This window comes from Loxodonta africana, chromosome 4, assembly GCF_030014295.1.
Source record: "Loxodonta africana isolate mLoxAfr1 chromosome 4, mLoxAfr1.hap2, whole genome shotgun sequence".
Lineage (NCBI taxonomy): Eukaryota > Metazoa > Chordata > Mammalia > Proboscidea > Elephantidae > Loxodonta > Loxodonta africana.
In genome coordinates this window covers 130,770,342-130,789,299 of record NC_087345.1, presented here as the reverse complement: position 1 = coordinate 130,789,299, position 18,958 = coordinate 130,770,342, and the positions used below count along the sequence as shown (strand labels likewise).

General features: G+C 38.8%; 1 protein-coding gene across 1 annotated transcript in view; it reads right to left on the bottom strand.

The window, feature by feature from the left end:
• The window catches only part of LOC100658113 (ovostatin-like), a 53,975-nt gene extending 44,951 nt beyond the window's left edge, over positions 1–9,024 (bottom strand). The window contains exons 1-3 of the mRNA XM_064285179.1: positions 9,005–9,024; positions 4,592–4,775; positions 3,968–4,124 (exon numbers count right to left, since the gene is read on the bottom strand). Of these exons, the coding sequence (XP_064141249.1) occupies positions 3,968–4,124; positions 4,592–4,775; positions 9,005–9,024 (361 nt within the window). The remainder of the gene's footprint in view (positions 1–3,967; positions 4,125–4,591; positions 4,776–9,004) is intronic.
• Positions 9,025–18,958: the final 9,934 nt, after the last annotated feature.

The following is an 18,958-nucleotide window of genomic DNA, read 5'->3' as shown; positions in this document are numbered from 1 at the left end:
CAGGTATTTTACTGCCACATCATCCACTGTTGATCTGAAGGACAGATTTTTATGACACTGAGAAAAATATTTTTGTAATGTGAAATAGTATGGATGATATCTAAATTTTATTGCAAGTAGTATAAATAGTATAGACACAATATTCTTTTTCAAGGAAGTGAGCATGCTATTGCTTTCTCTGGGTTAGTAGCTAAATTCAGATAAACTCTCTTTCCCAATTCTATGACATTTAAGAGGTTTGTATTAGGAGTTTAATACAACTTTCACGTTTTTAGTGAACTTTTTTTTTTTAATAGAGTCATTATAAATTTTACCAATGGGTATGGATTTCCAGAGTAAAAACTAAATTTTGAGTTTAAAGTTTGAATAAAGTATCTCATTGTCATAAATCTTGTGGTCTGAAAGGAATAAATACTTTAAACAAATGTAGTGAAACTCTCACTATAGAATTTCAGGAACCAAGAAGTAGATGATGGTGATTATTTTATGGGAGGGGCTTCTTGCAATCTGAAATTACACTAGGTAAAACTTACTCCAAATTTGTTAAGTCCTGCCCTGTGGTCATTGCTTGTAAAATGGTAGGGAAATAATTAGCCTAACCTACCCTTGTTTCTGATCTCTGATTTAAATTTCATTGTTTTCTTTTTCTTTGATCTTGGACAAGTGTGGACAGAAGTGATGACAACACTCAAGAAGAGCCAGTCAAACAAGTATCTGGCTTTCAGCCATTCACATAACTCTAGTCAAACCTGGCCTTCAAAGTTTATTAATTGCAGATGTAGGATGCTTCTCTTCTATGCATGATAAAAGCAAAATATAAATCTGGAATACACGAAGCCAAAAAATTTATCTAGATAGATTACGGATCCTCTCTTGAGAGTATTAAGTGTCTAAATCTGCAATAACTTAGCCATCGATACCTTCCTGTAGACTTTTTAGCTTCATTTGAGTCATAGCTCTTGTAATTTTTCAGAAAGAGGAGGAGAGATTTCAAAATGCAAATGGTGGTCACATATGAAGCTACAGCAGTCTAAATGTCCTTTGAGGTTTTAGCATAAAGTCATAGTTAATAACTAAATATACTTAAAAATAAAAGGAGCAAGAACCTGGATAAACCATGAATATTTGCAGCACTATAGCCAAATACTAATCAATTTTTTGAAAATTGAATATCCTTCAATTATATAAGATTGAGTATTCATCTTCCATGCTACACTGTAGCCATTTATCTCCTCATCAGGCTCTTTACAGGAAAGCAGAGGAGATGAGAAATAAAGAAACTCATTATAATTTTTATGTTTCTGTATCATTCATACCAAGCCCTGCCTTCTCTGGGTCTTCTTAGCATGAATCCTAGAAACCTTCCAATTTTTATCCTCAGCTCTATTTCTTGAAATATTCCTCATCAGGAAAGAAAGCTTAGCCTATTAGATACATCCGGAATTTGTTTTACCAGTTAAGACTTGGCATTTGGTATAGATTGGTTGGGTGAAATTAGGCATTCTCCTGTGTCAACCACATATAATCCTCCTCTCCTTGAGTGATTCTGCCCCAAACAGAAACTCATAATCTTTGCTCAGCAGTTGTTGAATCAGGCCCCAAATTTAGAACTGAGCTGTGCCTTGGTTTTCTTGTCTAGTCATTCACTTCCCCCTGGTACCTCATTACAAATCTGAATGTCTACTTTCATGACTGCCGTAAAGTAAAGGAGTAAGACAGGGGACAAGGGACAAAGAATGAAAAGGTAGGAGGAAAGAAATATACATATAGTACATTTTTTCCAACTCCAGCCCATCTTTGCCTTCTCTTTCGGTTTGTGTCATTCTGAAATCACAGCATGTTTGTGCCTAAGCGCCTCTAGTTATAATAATGCCCAGCTCACTTATACCTGCTTCCCTTGTCACGTGCTAGCCAGTAAGCCAGTCTGCAGAAACTCACTTTTTTTTTTTTTTTTCCTTATCAGGGTTTCTTAAAGTGTGTCTGCTGAACATTGGCATCAGAACCAGCTGTGAAAGTTATTTTTTTATGTACTTATCCTTGGTACTCGTCCTAAATAGGACTTTTAACCAGCTTTCTAAGTAATTATTTTTGCTCACTGAGGTTTGAAGACCACTGTTAGTAGTTTCTCAAGTATTTGTGATATTGGATGGAAATAACTGTATAGAAATAGTTATAAAAAAATAAGTATTTGGCTTTAAAGAGTCTCCATTGCTTTTAAACATACATTCTCATTCATGCTTCAGAATTATAGCTAGTAATTCTAGAAGAATATTTGGAAAGAACAAGTATGATCCAGGGGACACTAACTGATATGCTATTATATTTCTCAGTGTTTGCTCAGGCAGCTAAAATGCTTTGAAGATGATACAGTATAAATATTAAAAACAGTTTCAGCTTAAATGAAGAAATAAATTCATAAATGGACTTATATGAGGATAGCTTTATGTATGCTTTCATTAAATTTTAAGTGTATGAGTGTTTGGAATATTTTCAAAATGCATCTCAAAAGTAAAATATAGAATCATACACTATTTTGCATATAAATAAATCAACCTGAATATGCCGGCCAGTTTACCACTTTTTATATTGCTTCTGTTGCTAGGAATCTCTAAACAGAATTGCAAGTTCAATGAAAGAAATCAGACATGTCATCAATTAAAAGGAGTAGTACTTTTTATTTTGTTAATTTTTTTCAAAAGAGCCCTATTCGAATAGTAGGAGTACAGAAAGACATTCCACTAGATATTTTTTTCTCCTTAATTTTCATGCACACTATCTTTGGAAACCCTGGTGGCAGTAGTGGTTAAGTGCTACAGCTGCTAACCAAAAGGTCGGCAGTTCAAATCCACCCGGCGCTCCTTGGAAACTCTACAGGGCAGTTCTACTCTGACCTATAGGGTTGCTATGAGTCAGAATCGACTCGATGGCAACAGGTTGGGTTTTTGGTTTTTAGTATCGTTGTTCAAGCATTTTGCACTACTTATCAAAAGTACTGCAAAGAATCATTACAGTAATGAGTTCAGAAATTCCCTTCAGTGACATATATACCAAATCAAAAACCAAACTCGTTGCCATCGAGTCAATTCTGACTCATAGCGACCCTATAGGACAGGGTAGAACTTGTCACATAGAATTTCCAAGGAACACCTGGTGGATTTGAACTGCCGACCTTTTGCTTAACAGCCATAGCTCTTAAACACTATGCCACCAGGGTTTCTACAACACATATAGATTGGCCTGAATAATCTTCCTCAGACTGTTTTCCTCATGGTATACTCCCCCAAATCTATAGTGACTCTGAAGGACATTACTTAATTTCATGAAAAAGGCTCTTTAGCCCCATATCCAAGGCTCTCCTTTAACTACTTCATTCATTTCAACTTGCTTTCCTCCCTTCCATTTTTTTCTTTATTTCGAATATCCATTTCTCATTTTAAGGCATGGCTTTTGAATTCATTCTACTCCTGTGTTTTCTCATGTGTCATTCATTTCATCAGAAGTGTCTTTCTTTTGACTGTAGTAACTCGAGTTCATCAATTCCTTCCTGACCCAGTGGTGAGACGAGGGTTTTCAGCTTAGGTAATTCAATGTCATGCTGATCATTCTATCACAGGGCATTCTCTAGTCACTAGGAATATCTCTTAACATGTCCTTGACATGCTCTGCCACTGTCTTACCTTTAATTAACTATAAACTCATAAATTTGCTTAAGATACAACTTAGTGATTCCCAAACCTGAATGCTATTAAAACCACCTAGGGGAGAGGTCTTTAAAAACACAGTTTCCAAGGCTTCCCACTCCTCAGACGTACAGAAACTAAATTTCTGGCCTTGAAACTATATAATCTGTATTTTTATTTTCTATTTTAAATTTGCTGAGCTTGTATTGTGTACCATTAATTTAAATATTCTTTTTTTTATAAATTGTGTTAACTGAGGGTAATGTAGTTTAGTTAGATACACTTACCACTTTGTCCAGGTTTGTAAATCGGTTTATCTGTGTGTACCATGATCACATTTTCATTGGCTTGGATTGCCACGGATCTTCTCTCTTGCAGGTTGAGAGTAGATCCCTTAGCAGAGAACATAATGAAAGCCACTGGGTCAGGTTTGGCCTTAGGAACCTAGGAAGCAAACAAAACACTTTAAGAGACTGGCATTTTGTCAAGAAATCCTTACCACTGTGTGTTGGCATTTCTAAACGTTTCAGTCCATAACTTGTCATATTTATGTCTTGAATGGCCAATCTTACTTCTTTCTCTTGCTTTTTCACTTTTTTTTTTTTATTGTATATTACCCTTTTTAACTAATTCTCTTTCACATATCTTAAACCTTTCCTTCTCTGAACAGCTGTCTTTCTCTTTATATACCTTATTCCCTTCAACAAATTTCTGTCATAAAATCAAACAGTTTGGCTCATCTTGTCATGACCATATAAAACATACTTACACTATCACAAACTGAGGAGTGCATTATCCTTTTAAAAATTAAAAGCAGTTTACACACACAGTAGAATAGTCTGATCCCGGGCCCTAGAAAGTCAAGGACCTGCAATATTCTTTTCCAAATAAAGCAGAATGAAGTAGTTCACCTCAAAGTTGACGCATTTGAAGAAATTCTCTCCCGTAACATGCTCTTCAAATATTATCAGCTGGACCTCCTCATAGTTGATGGAGACAGTCAAAACAACCGTTTCAGTAAGGTTGAAAAGCTGGACACAAATTTTCTCTGAAGAGCCTTCTTGTAGAACAGAAGGGACCAACAGAACGTATTGCCTATAAAAATTAAGTGAGAGCATTAAAAATCAAAGTGTCAAAGAAATGTTTCGTTATTTAGCAATTGTTTTGTTACAGAAAGGACCTTGGAGTTTAAGAAAAATGTATTTAAAAATGTATCTAAAGTCTAAATCTGAGGGCATGGAATGTGGCCTCTAAATTGAATTTTGTAGACACAATGAGGAAAATCTCAATTACAAAGCAGTAATTAATTTAAGTCATTAGTTCTATAATGGTTAGCATTGTCTGTCTCCTCACACAATGCTTTTGCCCCTGAATTGATGCTGCACATTACATTTTATGTTTGCCTACTATTTTTACCGCTGCTAACCAAAAGGTCGGCAGTTTGAATCCACCAGGTGCTCCTTGGAAACTCTATGGGGCAGCTCTACTGTGTCCTATAGGGTCGCTATGAGTTGGAATCGACTCGACAGCAGTGGGTTGGGGATGGTTTTTACTATTTTTCCAGCTTCTTTCTCCACTGGCAACCTGACGCCTCTTCTCAGCATAACTCTTAGTCAGCATTCTAGATATCTACTGGGCAGAGATGAAGGCTGACATTCAAATTTGGAATTCACTGTATGAATTAAAAATTTTAGAGTGTATTGTGAAATGGTAATATCTAAAATCAAATTACCACAATAAAATAAAAATAGGTGATGAAAATTAGATGTTTCACCACCAATCTCTATTTGGCTTCTACCAATAAAACCCTATATAGTCACTTACACATTAGTAGATTGAGCAAGAGACAGATGAAAGAGAAAAACACCCAGAAGTATTCTCATCCACATGGTGATCCAAATAGATGAAGAAGCAGCCAACACAGCTCCCTTCAATCCAGGTACAGGTCAGTGTCCTGGGAGCAGAACCATTCTCACTGGCCAGGGATGCCAACTGTGAAGCTATATATACACGCCAGAGGTTTTGCTGGGATTTCTGAGTCATTATTAAAACATAGAACATGGAACTTAATTGGATACATTCTCTGAATTTCAGTCACCTCCCAGTACCAGTACCCACATGTGTTACTTGTCATTAGGTGTGTCATTTGAATATCACCATCTCATTTGTGAAAAATCTTGCGTTGGCATTTTCCAAACTTAACACACCTGCCAGTGACTCTTTCCAAGCACAAATGAAACCTCATTTCAATAATTTCGATTGCTACAAATGAATTGTATCTTACTACACCATCGTTTCCTAGTTAAGAGTCAGTTCTGTTAAAAAAGCAATAACCATTCCTGGTTGGCGATAGTTCCATATAGTTATTATGTTGGCAGCACTTTAAAAATAATGATAGAAAAAGACCTAAGGAAACTCAGACAGATTTTTAAAAATTCAAATATTATCACATACTTTTCTCTGGTGATTCATGTTGTATTTTCCATACGATATATAATTGCATACCAAATATGTGCCTGAGAATATTCTAAATCAAGTGAAAATAACCCCAGATTTCAAGTATTTAATATAGTACTGAAGATAAGAAAAATAAAGATCACTAACAATATTAACCATTTACTCCTCCAAATGGTTTACAGCTAGGAGCAAGGTACATAATAAAGTGAAGCTTATTTATTAATTTATTTAGCAAGAAAAGCTGTCATTTGCAAGTTATCCTTAGATGTTTACCTTGAAATGGAAACAGAAATTCCCCTATGTAAACCTACAGCAAGGCTAGCACATAGTCCTCCTGAGAAAAAAATGTAACAACCCTTCTTTAGTCAGTTTTTGTTACCGCCTGTGTTACTCACCTCCCCCATTACTTTTCAAAAATTGCACCCTTTTGTATGGAACCCTGGCAGCACAGTGTTTGAGAGATCTGCTGCTAACCAAAAGGTCAGCAGTTCAAATCCACCAGCAGCTCCTTGGAAACTCTGTGGGGCAGTTCTACGCTGTCCTAGAGGGTCACCGTGAGTCAGAATTGACTTGATGGCAGCAGCTTTGGGTTTTTTTGGTATTCCTGGATAAGAGCTCAGGAAAGTGGTGGAGCAATTTGCCTTAGAAGCTTAAGAGGACTTCTGGGAGAGAAAAGAAACCCCCGTAACAGTCACAGTTAAGGAAACTTTTTGAGATGAATCTGAGTGGATTCAGGTTAGCTTGATGAAGACCTAGTTGTCCATGAAATAAATGTATGCTTGCCGGGAAGTTCACTGAAGGTTTTTTTTGGCATCGCGTTTTCCTTTTTCAAGAATATAGTCAAGTATTTTGTAGTTATTTTGCCTCTAGGGTTTTGGCTAAATAAAAAGCTCTTGGAAGACAACCTCATGATTGTTGTAATTTCATTATATATCACAAAGTAGTCTCCGACTGGCTACTGCCTCTTATATTGCCCTTTTTCTGAAAACAGCAGGGGATCTATTTTTATACTGCCAATAGCGCAACTCTTTTTCCCTAAAAATGTGAACTGATTATATCATGTCCTCCTTAAAAACTCTTAAAACTAAAAAAATCAAGCCTGCTGCCATACATTCCAATTCATAGGAACCCTACAGGATAGAGTAGAACTGCCCCATAGGGTTTCTAAGGAGCAGCTGGTGGATTGGAACCGCCCACCTTTTAGTTAGCAGCCAAGCTCTTAACCACTGCGCCACTAGGGCTCCCAAGGAAACCCTAGTGGTGTGGTGGTTAAAAGTTTGGCTGCTAACCAAGAGGTTGGTAGTTTGAATCCACCAGGTGCTCCTTGGAAACCCTATGGAGCAGTTCTACCCTGTCCTATAAAAACCAAAAAAAAAAAAAAAACCCCAAACCCACTGCCGTCCAGTCCATTCCGACTCATAGCGACCCTACAGAACGGAGTAGAACTGCCCCGTAGAGCTTCCAAGGAGCGCCTGGCGGATTTGAACTGCCAAACCTCTTGGTTAGTAGCCGTAGCACTTAACCACTACGCCACCAGGGTTTCCCTCCCTGTCATTATAAGTTAGAAATATTCTTTAGCAGTCCACAATTACCTACTGGAAAAATCTCTAATTCTTCAGCAAGTTTTTAAAGAAAATTCTTACCCATCTTTCCAATTTTAGTGCTCACGTTTCTCCACAGACACTGTGCTTTCTGTAATGAAAAAGCTAGCAATTTACTACAAGTGCCTCACTCTTTCGTCTCTCCATGTATATCAATGTGTTGAATCCTCTGGCTAGAATGTGTCTCTTCATGACTTAGTTTCTGTCGGGTATATATCTCCTCCTAATCTTTCTTCCTGATTCAGCTCAAACTTTCATAAATTCCCAGATGAAATTGATGGCTGCTACTTTAAACCAAAACCAAAACAAACCCAGTGCCTTTGAGTCGATTCCGACTCATAGCGACCCTATACGACAAAGTAGAACTGCCCCGTAGAGTTTCCAAGGAGCGCCTGGCAGATTCGAACTGCTGAGCCTTTGGTTAGCACTTAACCACTAGGCCACCAGGGTTTCCTAAGCTCCCATAACTTAGGTATGTATCTCTATTAGAAATTATCATGTTATACTGTAATTATTTTTATGTTTTGTCTGCTACTTGGCTATGAGAATTTTGAAGGCATGGACTAGGCAGGTGTTTTAATCATATTTCGCTTTCCAGTTGCTGGAGTATTGTAGTCCCTTAGTTAATGCTAATGTCATTTCAAATATTTAATAAGTGCAATCACCTCTTAAATCACTTATAAATTTTAATTAATCTCAGACTTTCTGTAGGTTCTTGCCTTTATGGGCAACTAACTATATATTTTTTTTAACTGGAGAAGTTTACTCTCCATCAAGAAAAGGGGCTTCTTCCCATTTTCTGAACTCATCTCATGGTGGATTTGAAGCAAGTATTCTTGGTCCCCAGACTTTTACAACAAAAATCCATTTATTGGGGTGCTATATTTCTGTCCAAGGATAAGACATTGGTTTTCGATGTAGAAAGAAGCAAAGGCATCTTTCTGTTAGTATCTTCCATTGGGCTCCCAGTGCTGCACATTCCAGAGAATTAAAAAGGATTAAAGCCAGTCATCACCTGACATCTAGGAGTGGTCAGCTTAATGAGACCTTAGCTTTTATTTTTTTTTCTTACTGTATTTTTACCTACCCTTTTCTAAAAAGACAGCCTGGCATTGTGTACTTCTTTACCTCCAAGGTTCTGGTCATGTCTAAAGAAAATTGGTACCACTAATCTAACACTATTGACTTGATGTGTTTAATCCATTATTTCTTCTTTATATCACCAGTGGGAAATAGTTTCTTATAAAAAGTAACAACAAAACCTACCTATCTTTGTATTTGTCCATTACTGATTCCTTGGAGTTGCTTTGGCTCTTGCCATAATGCTCACTCCAAGATACAATCAAAAAAGGCAACTAAATACTTGGAGAAAACATATATATGCTTGCATTTTGAAAGTTTTTATTAATTAAAATAGAGAATGTAAATCAAATACTTTGTAAGAATTTAATAACACACTACATTCTGGAAGCCCAAATCTAACATCATAATAGGAAAGTTAATATCAGAAATTTCAAAAAACACAAGTTAATTTCTACAAATATTTAAATTTGTTGAGTAGGAAGAGGAACTTGTAGAATATGACTCTTTCAAAAGGTGAACTGAATTTATATTTACATACACATGCAATCTGGTCTATCTGATTTGGTGGAGACTGTCATAATTACTAAATATTTTAATGCATACCCCTCTGATAAATTAATATATATCTACCTTTGAGGTCACCACATTGACTTGCCTGCATGAAAATCCTCTAGATTATCAATGTGCCCCTAAAATTTATAGCATCTACTTTTAAAACTTTCTGTTTGGGACTCATGTTTGGAATTATGGTTTATTTTCTGTTTTATAGAATTATAATACTTATGAAATGATTTTCCTAATATTATTAATATCTACCTCTGATTGTAATTCGGTTGCATCTGACTGAGCTGAGACTATGACTGATCATTGCTTTGAGATAGATACGTCCATCTCCAAAATGAATTTTGTATACTATGCATTATATCGGAAACCCCGGTGGCATAGTGGTTAAGTGCTGCGGCTGCTAACCAAAGGCTCAGCAGTTCAAATCTGCCAGGCGCTCCTTGGAAACTCTACGGGACAGTTCTCCTCTGTCCTGTAGGGTCATTATGAGTTGGAATTGACTTGACAGCAGTGGGTTTGGTTTTTTTGGTTATGCTTTTATATATATATACACACATGTATTTATATAATATTCCACACACACCCTCTAAACTTTGTTAATGTCATCTAGCTATTTCAATGCGGTAGCAAAGATAGAAAAATGTATGTACAAATACTGTACAGAGGCATACTCAAGTTTTTTAGGATAAACCTAATGACTAAGAATGTTATTTCCATAAAGAATGCAGACTGGTGATTTCTAATTCTCAGCTCATCGCACGGGAAAATCCCTTCCACTGTGGGAAAGCATTTCATCAGTTACCGGAAAGAAATTTACTACAAGACATGTAACAAATAGGAACTTGTCCTGACCTCTGTAGAACCTGCTCTTAACAAGAACTCTATCAACACCCTCAGTGGACAGATACTTCATGCAGTAGGTGGTGAACAATGCCCATCTGTATTCTCCCTTAAGGTGTCTCTTTGTGTGGAGAAGACTCACAGCAGTATGTACTCAGGGTGGGGTGGTGTCACGGGAAGTGAGTTTACAGTGTTCTCTTCTGAATTACCTTTCCTGAAAATAAATAAGTTTCTTGTATACCTGTCTTGGTTTTGGCATCAAAGTTGTCACAGCAAGTTAGAAAAATTTCCAGGATCCTTTTGCCAGCTAAGGCAGGCATAGTCTTCAGTTAGTAGGGATGGGAACAAATGCATCCCTGACGGGAGAGATTTGTGATAAATACAACTTCTTTGCGTAGAAAATATTGTGCTTTTGTTGTAGCCACCAGAGAACTACATTACTTACCCTGTTTTTTAGATATTAATATACCAAGAATTTGGTCTGTATGTGTCACTTTTCTTTGTGAGAAGTCTCACAGTCAGGCTTTGGCTCCTGTTTCTATCAGTTACCAGACGTGCGACTTTGGATGAGTTACTTAAATTCCTTGTGCTTTTCTTTTCTTGCCCTTAAGTGGTAGCAATAACAATAGCAATACCTTATAAGCTTGCTGTGGGAATTAAATAAATTAATGCATTTTAAGTGATTAGCACAGTGCTTGATGTATAGCAAACATTGGATAAGTCCCTACAGAGACTAAATGTTACACTTACACACACACACACCCCGAAGCCTATGTCATAAAGAACAATGGATGACGACACTGTTCAATGACAGCCTAAGGACTTCTCCAAAATTATTCTTCTGGAATTATCAGCCTAGGAAGAGCCAAGAAAAGGAAATAGCACAGGTTCTAGATGGAGATAATACAGGAAAATAGGGGAAAGGAACAGGAGAAAGAAATGAGTGGTAATATGATAAGAACGCGTTAGATGCAAGTAACAGAATACCTAAGTACAGAGACTTTTAAAAATCAGTCATTTATTAACCTATTTAGCACAAATTCTGAAAAAGGTTATACCTAGATTGGCTCAGCAGTTCACTAATGCCAAAAGATTTTCATACATTCTTTCTACTACTCTTCTTTGGTTTATCAGTACTATTTCCCTTTTTGGTCACAGTTTGGCTCTTGAGGTGCCAAAGATTATTTCTTCCCAATAATATCCCAATTCGGAAGAAAAGAGCCAGCAGAAAAAGAATTTTCTTTTCCTACTTTTCTTTCTTTCTCCTGCCCCACGTCTATCTGTCTCTTTCTCTCTCTCTCTTCAGAAAGCAAAATCATTCCAGATATTTTACCGAGAGACTCCCTTTGTCTCAGTTATCTAGTGCTCCTATAACAGAAATACCACAAACGCATGGCTTTAACAAACAGAAGTTCATTCTCTCAAAGTCTAGGAGGTTGAAAGTCCGAATTCAGGGTAGCAGCTCCAGAGGAAGCTTTCTCTCTCTGTTGATTTTGGGGGAAGGTCCTTGTTGTCAATCTTCCCCTGGTCTAGGAGCTTCTCAGTACACAGACCTCCAGTCCAAAGGACTCACTCCGCTCCTGGTGCTTCTTTCTTGGTGGTATGAGGTCCCACTCCTCTCTGCTGGCATCTCTTTTTTATATCTAAAAAGAGATTGACTGTAGATAGAGTACTGCCTTATTAACATAACTGCCTCTAATTCTCCCTCATTAACATCATAGAGGTTAGGATTTACAACACATAGGATAATCACATCAGATGACAAAATGGTGGACAACCACCCAATACTGGGAACCATGGCCTAGCTAAGTTGACACATATTTTGGGGAGACAAAATTCAATCCATAACACCCTTGTATATCTTCTTAGCCAGCCCTGCTTTATATCTCCATTGCTAGACCAAAGTAGTGGATGCTGTCATGTACCTTCTGGATACTCCCTTTCATGGCAGAAATACTCATAACCCTAGCTTCTAGGAGTGTTGGTGGCTGTTGGATGTCAGCTGAAATCAGCTTTGAGAATTTCCCTCAGTATCAGAGAAACTTTCACCCAAAGTCCCACCTTCTCCCCAGGGGCAGCTTGGTATCTAATAACAGGTGCTGAGGTGGTATAAAGACCTGACTCTCTTGCCTTAAAGCAAGGCAGCTCTGAAAGACCATTCTAGCACCAGAACTCCCTATGGGATCTCCTGAGGCCTTTATTGGGACTGCATCACAATTCAACTCCTCTTTCTTTATAATCCTGCTTTCCTGATAGTCCACATGGGTTCGCCCTGACAGTTCTCCCCCATAAACCTATGCATAAATCTTTTCTCAGAGACTGAGTTCCAGGGAACCTGTCCACAGGGCAACTTACTGTCAGAGGTGACTGTGATAATGTGATTGGCTTTAAAAAACCATGATTCATCAAAAAGCACCCTGAAACCTGAGCAAAATCCAAGTTCTGTAAATTTAAGAAAAGGGGGTACATTCTTGGATAAGCAATGACAGTATCTACCACAATTGGACAAAGACCTTGATCTGGCCATTTGTCTCTGGTTTCTGAAAATAACCCAAGCAATGAAGATGCCTTTGTTTTTTGAAATAGCTGGATAAATAGGGACTACACAGGCCACATACCTGGTGAACTAACTTCAGGAAGGGAGGGAGGCACGATGCAATCGTGTGTATTCATTGATTAGACTCCCCATAACTATGCAATATGTCAAGTGTATTCAACGAGGTTACTATGACTAAGGGAGCTGGGACCTTGGGATTTCCTGGATAGGTGAGAACATTCATGCATGGGAAACAGTGTGCCACGTCCCCGGGGACAATGGAAGCTCTGTGCTGGGAACTCTCCTAGACCTTCCCTGATCTGTCTTTACGCTTGTATCCTTTTAGGTGCTTGACATAAAGGAGAGGCTTCTGCCAAAGATGTAGGCTGGACTCCATTTTTGTTATTTACTGCTCATCCTGAGCTGACTCTCAAAAGCTAGTTAGCCAGAATACCTCAGGAAGCCTGCCTTCCCTACCTTCCTCTCAAAGAATGCTCCCAGGAAGAATATTCACTCAGGCTGACCCCCAAAATATCTGTAGGTTAGCAAGAAGTTAACTGACTCCAACTTTAAGACTAACAAAACAATGCTTAAGGAACCCATAATTGTCTGGCATCTGTTAAAGCATGATTTTGTAAATGTAAAAATATCAGAATTTTTCCTTGTAAGTTCCTGAATTTCCTGTATTTAAACTCTGAAAAATTCCTTTCCTCAGAGTATTTTGGCAAATCCTCACTAAGTGCTGCCTGATCCAGATGGCTTTATTCCTTCAAATAACTCTTTGCTTTAATTTTAACAGACTGCAGTTTGCTTTTTGACACTGGTTATAATAAATATAGGATAATTGTAAATACAGGTAATGGTCTTCATAAATTTTGTGAGCTGTTATAGAGAATTAACGAACCCACAGAAGCAATGAACCAGCAGGGGCTGGCAGTACAGAATCAGTTTGTATAAACCTAGCTCTGGGTGGCTAGGTGATAGAAAAAGGCTGCATAGGAAATTCATAAAGAAGGATAGAGTACTTCTGGCTTGTGACTCAATCCCAGGGGACTGGAAAGAGAGAGAGAGAGACAGAGAGAGATTGAGAGAGGCCAGCTGGTCTGAAGTTCAGGAAGTAGTGCAGACTCAGCTTATAGCTGCTCCCCAGTGACCAGGCCTCAGGTGGCCAGGGATGTTTTGACCCAACTCAGGATAGCTGGGGATGAAGTCTAATCTAACTCTGGGTGGTTACGGTCACAGAGATAGAGAAAGAGAGAGAGAGAGAAAGAGAGAGAGAGAGTGTTTACTATGGAAGTGGCTGGTGACAAGCAATGGAAATCTGGGAAGGTGAGGTCTGGATCCACGTCCAGCTGGGAATTGAATTCATGTTGATCCCTTACTGCAGTTAGTGCTAAAGGTGGAGTTTGCCCATCTTGCCCCTTTGTTAGCATCACAACCACAAAAGTAAGTTGTATTTTTCCAGATATTTTATTTTTGAATATTGAGTTGTATTCAATATTTTCCTATCCAAAATGATAGGAAAGGCAAGTTGTGAGCAAGATAAAAAGGCTGAAATGTTATTCTTTGGTTCAGTAAAGAAAAATTCAGAGTTCTTAAAGATCAGTGACCAATAAAAACAATAATCACACCAAGATGGGTAGAATTGCCTAAAATAAGAATTCAGAGATGGTTGAAGCAGTGATTCACAAATTCAATATGCATGTATATCATCTAATGATCTTGTTCGCATGTGGATTGTGGTTCAGTAGGTTTGGTGGGGCCTGACATGCATTTCCAACCAGCTCCAGCCATGCAATGCTGCTGCTCTTCTGACCACAGCTAGAGGGAAGCATCAAGGTTCTGGAGCTTGGTTTCAACCCTGGTTCAACATCAGAAGCACCTGGGGAGTTTTTAATAACCCTGATGGCCAAGACACACCCTTAGAGCAGGAATTCTCAAAGTGTAATCCTGGGCTCAGCAGTGCCAGCATCACCTGTGAACTTATTAGAAATGCAAATTTTTGTGTCCCCTCCAGACCTATTGAATCAGAATCTCAACGTGGAGCTCAGTAATTTTATCATCTGTGATCCTGATACATGCTAAAGTTTGAGAACCGTTGCCTTAGAGATTCTGATTTAATTGATCTCGATGGAATACCAGCACCCATATTTTTTTTTTATTATGGCAAATACATACGTAACAAATGGTTTGCCATACCATATTCTTCCTGTGTACAATTCAGCAACATTAGTTATGTTTATCATGTTATTCAAAAATAACTATTGTCCTTTTCCAAACTTTCCCATCACTCTTAACGGAAGCTCAGTGTCCACTAAGCAACGAGTTTCCCTTTCTCCTCCCGCCCACCTACCCCTGCTAACGACTAATAAACTTTGATCTCTATACATTTGTCTAGTATCCATATTAAAAAACAAAACAAAACAAAACAAAAATCCTTGGATGTTCAGGAAAACTGCACCCGAGGAAAATGTGACTCTTTTTATAGTACACTTGTGGTAAAGATTCAAGAAGAACAAGTGGAATTTACTTTGGTATCCCTTTGTGGGCAACCTTTTTTTCTGCCTAAGTATATGATCAACTCTTAGTCCTCATTTTCTCAACAATTCAGCAGCACTTGACACTGTTGATCACACCTTTTTCCTTGATATATATTTTTTTCACTCAGCTTCCAGGAGATCACATGCTTGGATTTTGGTCTTAATTCACTTGTTTCTCCTGTACAGTCTGCTTTACTGATTCCTTCTCAACACTGTTAATGTTAGAATACTTCACAGCAAAGTCCTTGATTCTCTCCTTGATCCAGACTCCTGAGTGAACTCCTCCCATCCCATGGGTTTACATGCCATGAATGTATTAAGAACTCCCAAATTCATGCTTTCAACCCAGAGCTCTCTCCCAAACTCCTGTACTGATTATACAATTTCCAACTTGATAGCTCTCCATGCATATATAGAATCACAAGCTCAATATGTCCAAAGATGAATTCTTAATCTTCCATCCAAAGCTTACTTCAACCACGGCCAGCTCAGGTGGCAGCAATTCTAGCTTTTTAATAGCTTATGTCAAAAGCCTTGGAATAATCTCTGATTCCCCTTTCTCTCTTTCCTTGTTTCTAACCCATCAAAAAATTCTTTTGGATTTACCTTTAAACTATACCTGGAATCAGATTATTTCTTAATGTCTCCACTCCTACTTTACCTAAATTACTACAATAGCGTCTGTCAGTTCTCTTTGTGTCTACTCTTGCAGTCCTGCTGCCCATTTCAACACAGCAGTCAGGTGATCACTTTAAGATATTCCAGATTAGGTCTCTCTGTCCCAAATCCTACAATGGCTCCCATTTTCACTCAGAGTGAAAGCTAATGTCCTAACATGGCCTTCAAGCCCTTATATGACCTGGCTCCCCTTTACCATTCCTAGCCCCTCTCCTGCTGTTTTTGTTTCCCATTGACCTCTCCTTGGCCACGTTGATTTCTTTGCCGTAACTTGAAGACGTGCTTCCACCACATGTTGTTGGTAAAATATAAGTTGTTGGTAGGTGCTATTAAGTCGGTTCTGACTCATAGCAACCCTATGTACAACAGACGAAAACACTGCCCAGTCCTGTGCCATCCTCACAACTTTTCTATGTTTGAGCCCATTGTCGTAGCCACTGTGTCAATTCATCTCCTTGAGGGTATGTGTCTTTTTCGCTGACCTACTTTTTTCAGTAGCTGCTCTGTCAGAAGTTTTCCTCTCTCAGATATCTAAGTGTCTAACTCTCTCATCTTCAAGCCTTAGCTCAAATCTCACTGCCTTTGTGAGGCATACCCTGAGGTTTACTTCCGTTTAATATTTTAGTCTACCCCCTCTTCCCATCCCTCAGGGCATTCAAGACCTTCCTTCCCTTTTCTATTTTTTTAAATTTTTCAACAGCAATACCACCTTCTAATTTTCTACATTTTATTTATCTAGTATGTGGATTGCATTATCAGTCTGCATGTATTTTTGTATTATATATTTTGTTTGTTTCCCCCATTAGAATGTAACTCTACAGGGTAACTTTAAAAAAAAATATTTTCATTCACTGGTATATCCCAAGAACCTAGAACAATGTTTAGCAAACATAGGCACTGGAGACTGGTGGTCTGAACTCAGGCAGTGTGACCAAACCGAAAAACCAAACCTATTGCCGTTGAGTCTATTCCAACTCATAGCGACCCTATAGGGTGACAGTGGTACCTAAAAGCAAGGGGATCCAAGAGCCATTCAGGAGGTAGATTAACAGGGCTTAGTGATTGATAGAATGTGAAATATGAGAAAGAAGGAGTAAAGGTTGATAGGCAGGTCATTGTTTGGTGATGGTATTACCTTATACTGTGGAAGGGATCTCAGTAGCAGGAGCTGGTTTGTGGGAGAAGATGGATTCTGTTGAGGTGCCTGTGAAGCATTCAGCTAGAGAGGAACTCTAAGTAGTGAGATATATGCAGATATAGAGGCATAGATGTGGGAATCAAAACATATACACAGATAACAATTGAAGTCATGAAAGTTTTGGTGTTTGAGTGGGAAGAGATGAATCATGAAGAAAACTATTATTTACTGCTGTAGGGGCGAGAAGAGCCAAAAAGGAAGATCAATAAACTCTCAGAAGGAGAGAAAGAAAATATGAATATTATGGTAGAAGATTCCAAATATTTAGATGATGATGCAAGAAAAAATAAATAAAAGGAAAGAGACTAAGGCTAAAGGAAGAGAAAGAAGACAAAACCGATGGAACCAAGTCTCTGAGGAAGCCAAAGGGGATGAGATTTCCAGAGGATAGTTAAATTGATGTTAGTGTTAAGTGCTTAAGCAACTAGTAAAATGTATGTACAATTTACATAAAATGCAAAAAATGTGATTACTATATGTCTTTGTCATCTAGTGCTGCCATAACAGAAATACCACAAGTGGATGGCTTTAACAAAGAAAAATGTATTTTCTCACAGTCTAGTAGTTTACAAGTCCAAATTCAGGGTGTTGGCTCCAGGGGAAGGCTTTCCCTCTCTGTTGGCTCTGGAGGAAGGTCCTTGTCCTCAATCTTCCCCTGGTCGAGAAGATTCTCAGGTGCAGGGACCCCATGTCCAGAGGACGTGTTCTGCTCCTGGTGCTGCTTTCTTGGTGGTATCAGGTCCCCAACTCTCTGCTTGCTTCCCTTTCCTTTAGTCTCTTGAGAGATAAAAGGTGGTGCAGGCCACACTCCAGGGAAACTCCCTTTACCTTGGATCAGGGAGGTGACCTGAGTGAGGGTGGTGTTACAATCCCACGCTAATTGTCTCAATATAAAATTACAATCACAAAATGGAGGACAACCATACAATACTGGGAATCACAGGCCAACTAAGTTGATATACACATTTTTGGGAGGGGCATAATTCTATCCATGACACTATATAAGAACACCATAGAAGGTATGAACTCTCTCTGTTGTACAAAGTACTTTTGTTTGGAGGTGGAAGGAAGGGGATACACAAAACTGCCATGTTCCAAGGCATTGATAACACAAGCCTCGCTTAAATGAGAGCTATACACCTTTCATGAAATAGTCTATGGACCTCTTCCTAAACATGTATGGGCATGCACACACACACACAATCACACACACACACAATTACATCAAAACTTGGCATTTTCCATTCTGCGGTGTGATGAATTACTTAGTATGGCCTTTCTCACCATGGTCTTGTAACTCCCACCCAGGTGATTGGGCGGGGCTGTGAAAATAAGATAATCGTGGCCCACCAAGGGGATTGGTCAGTTTTGCCTTAATAGAGAGCCAATTCCACAGCAAAAGGAGGATCCTACCACCACCAAGGAAGAACAGCCAGGAGTGGAGTGCACGTCATTTGGACCCAGGATCCCTCTGCTGACAAGCTCCTGGAAGCAGGAGATCAAGACAGAGAAAGCAAGAGGTAATCCTGAAGACAGTGAAAAGCGGTGCCAGGAGAGACCCAGCAGCAGGTGGTGGTGAGGTGAGCTTCTCAGCCCAAGCTGAATGCCTTTGGACAGAGACTGAGGGCCAGGGTGAGGCATGCCTGGGAGTACACTGAGAAGAGGGTACTCTGATGGAGGAACTATGTCCTGAGTGTTCCTGAGCAAGGGACTAGTTGAACAGGAAATTTGGTACACATTTACCAGAATGTGTGAACAAGAGGTAAGGAAGGCCCATGGGT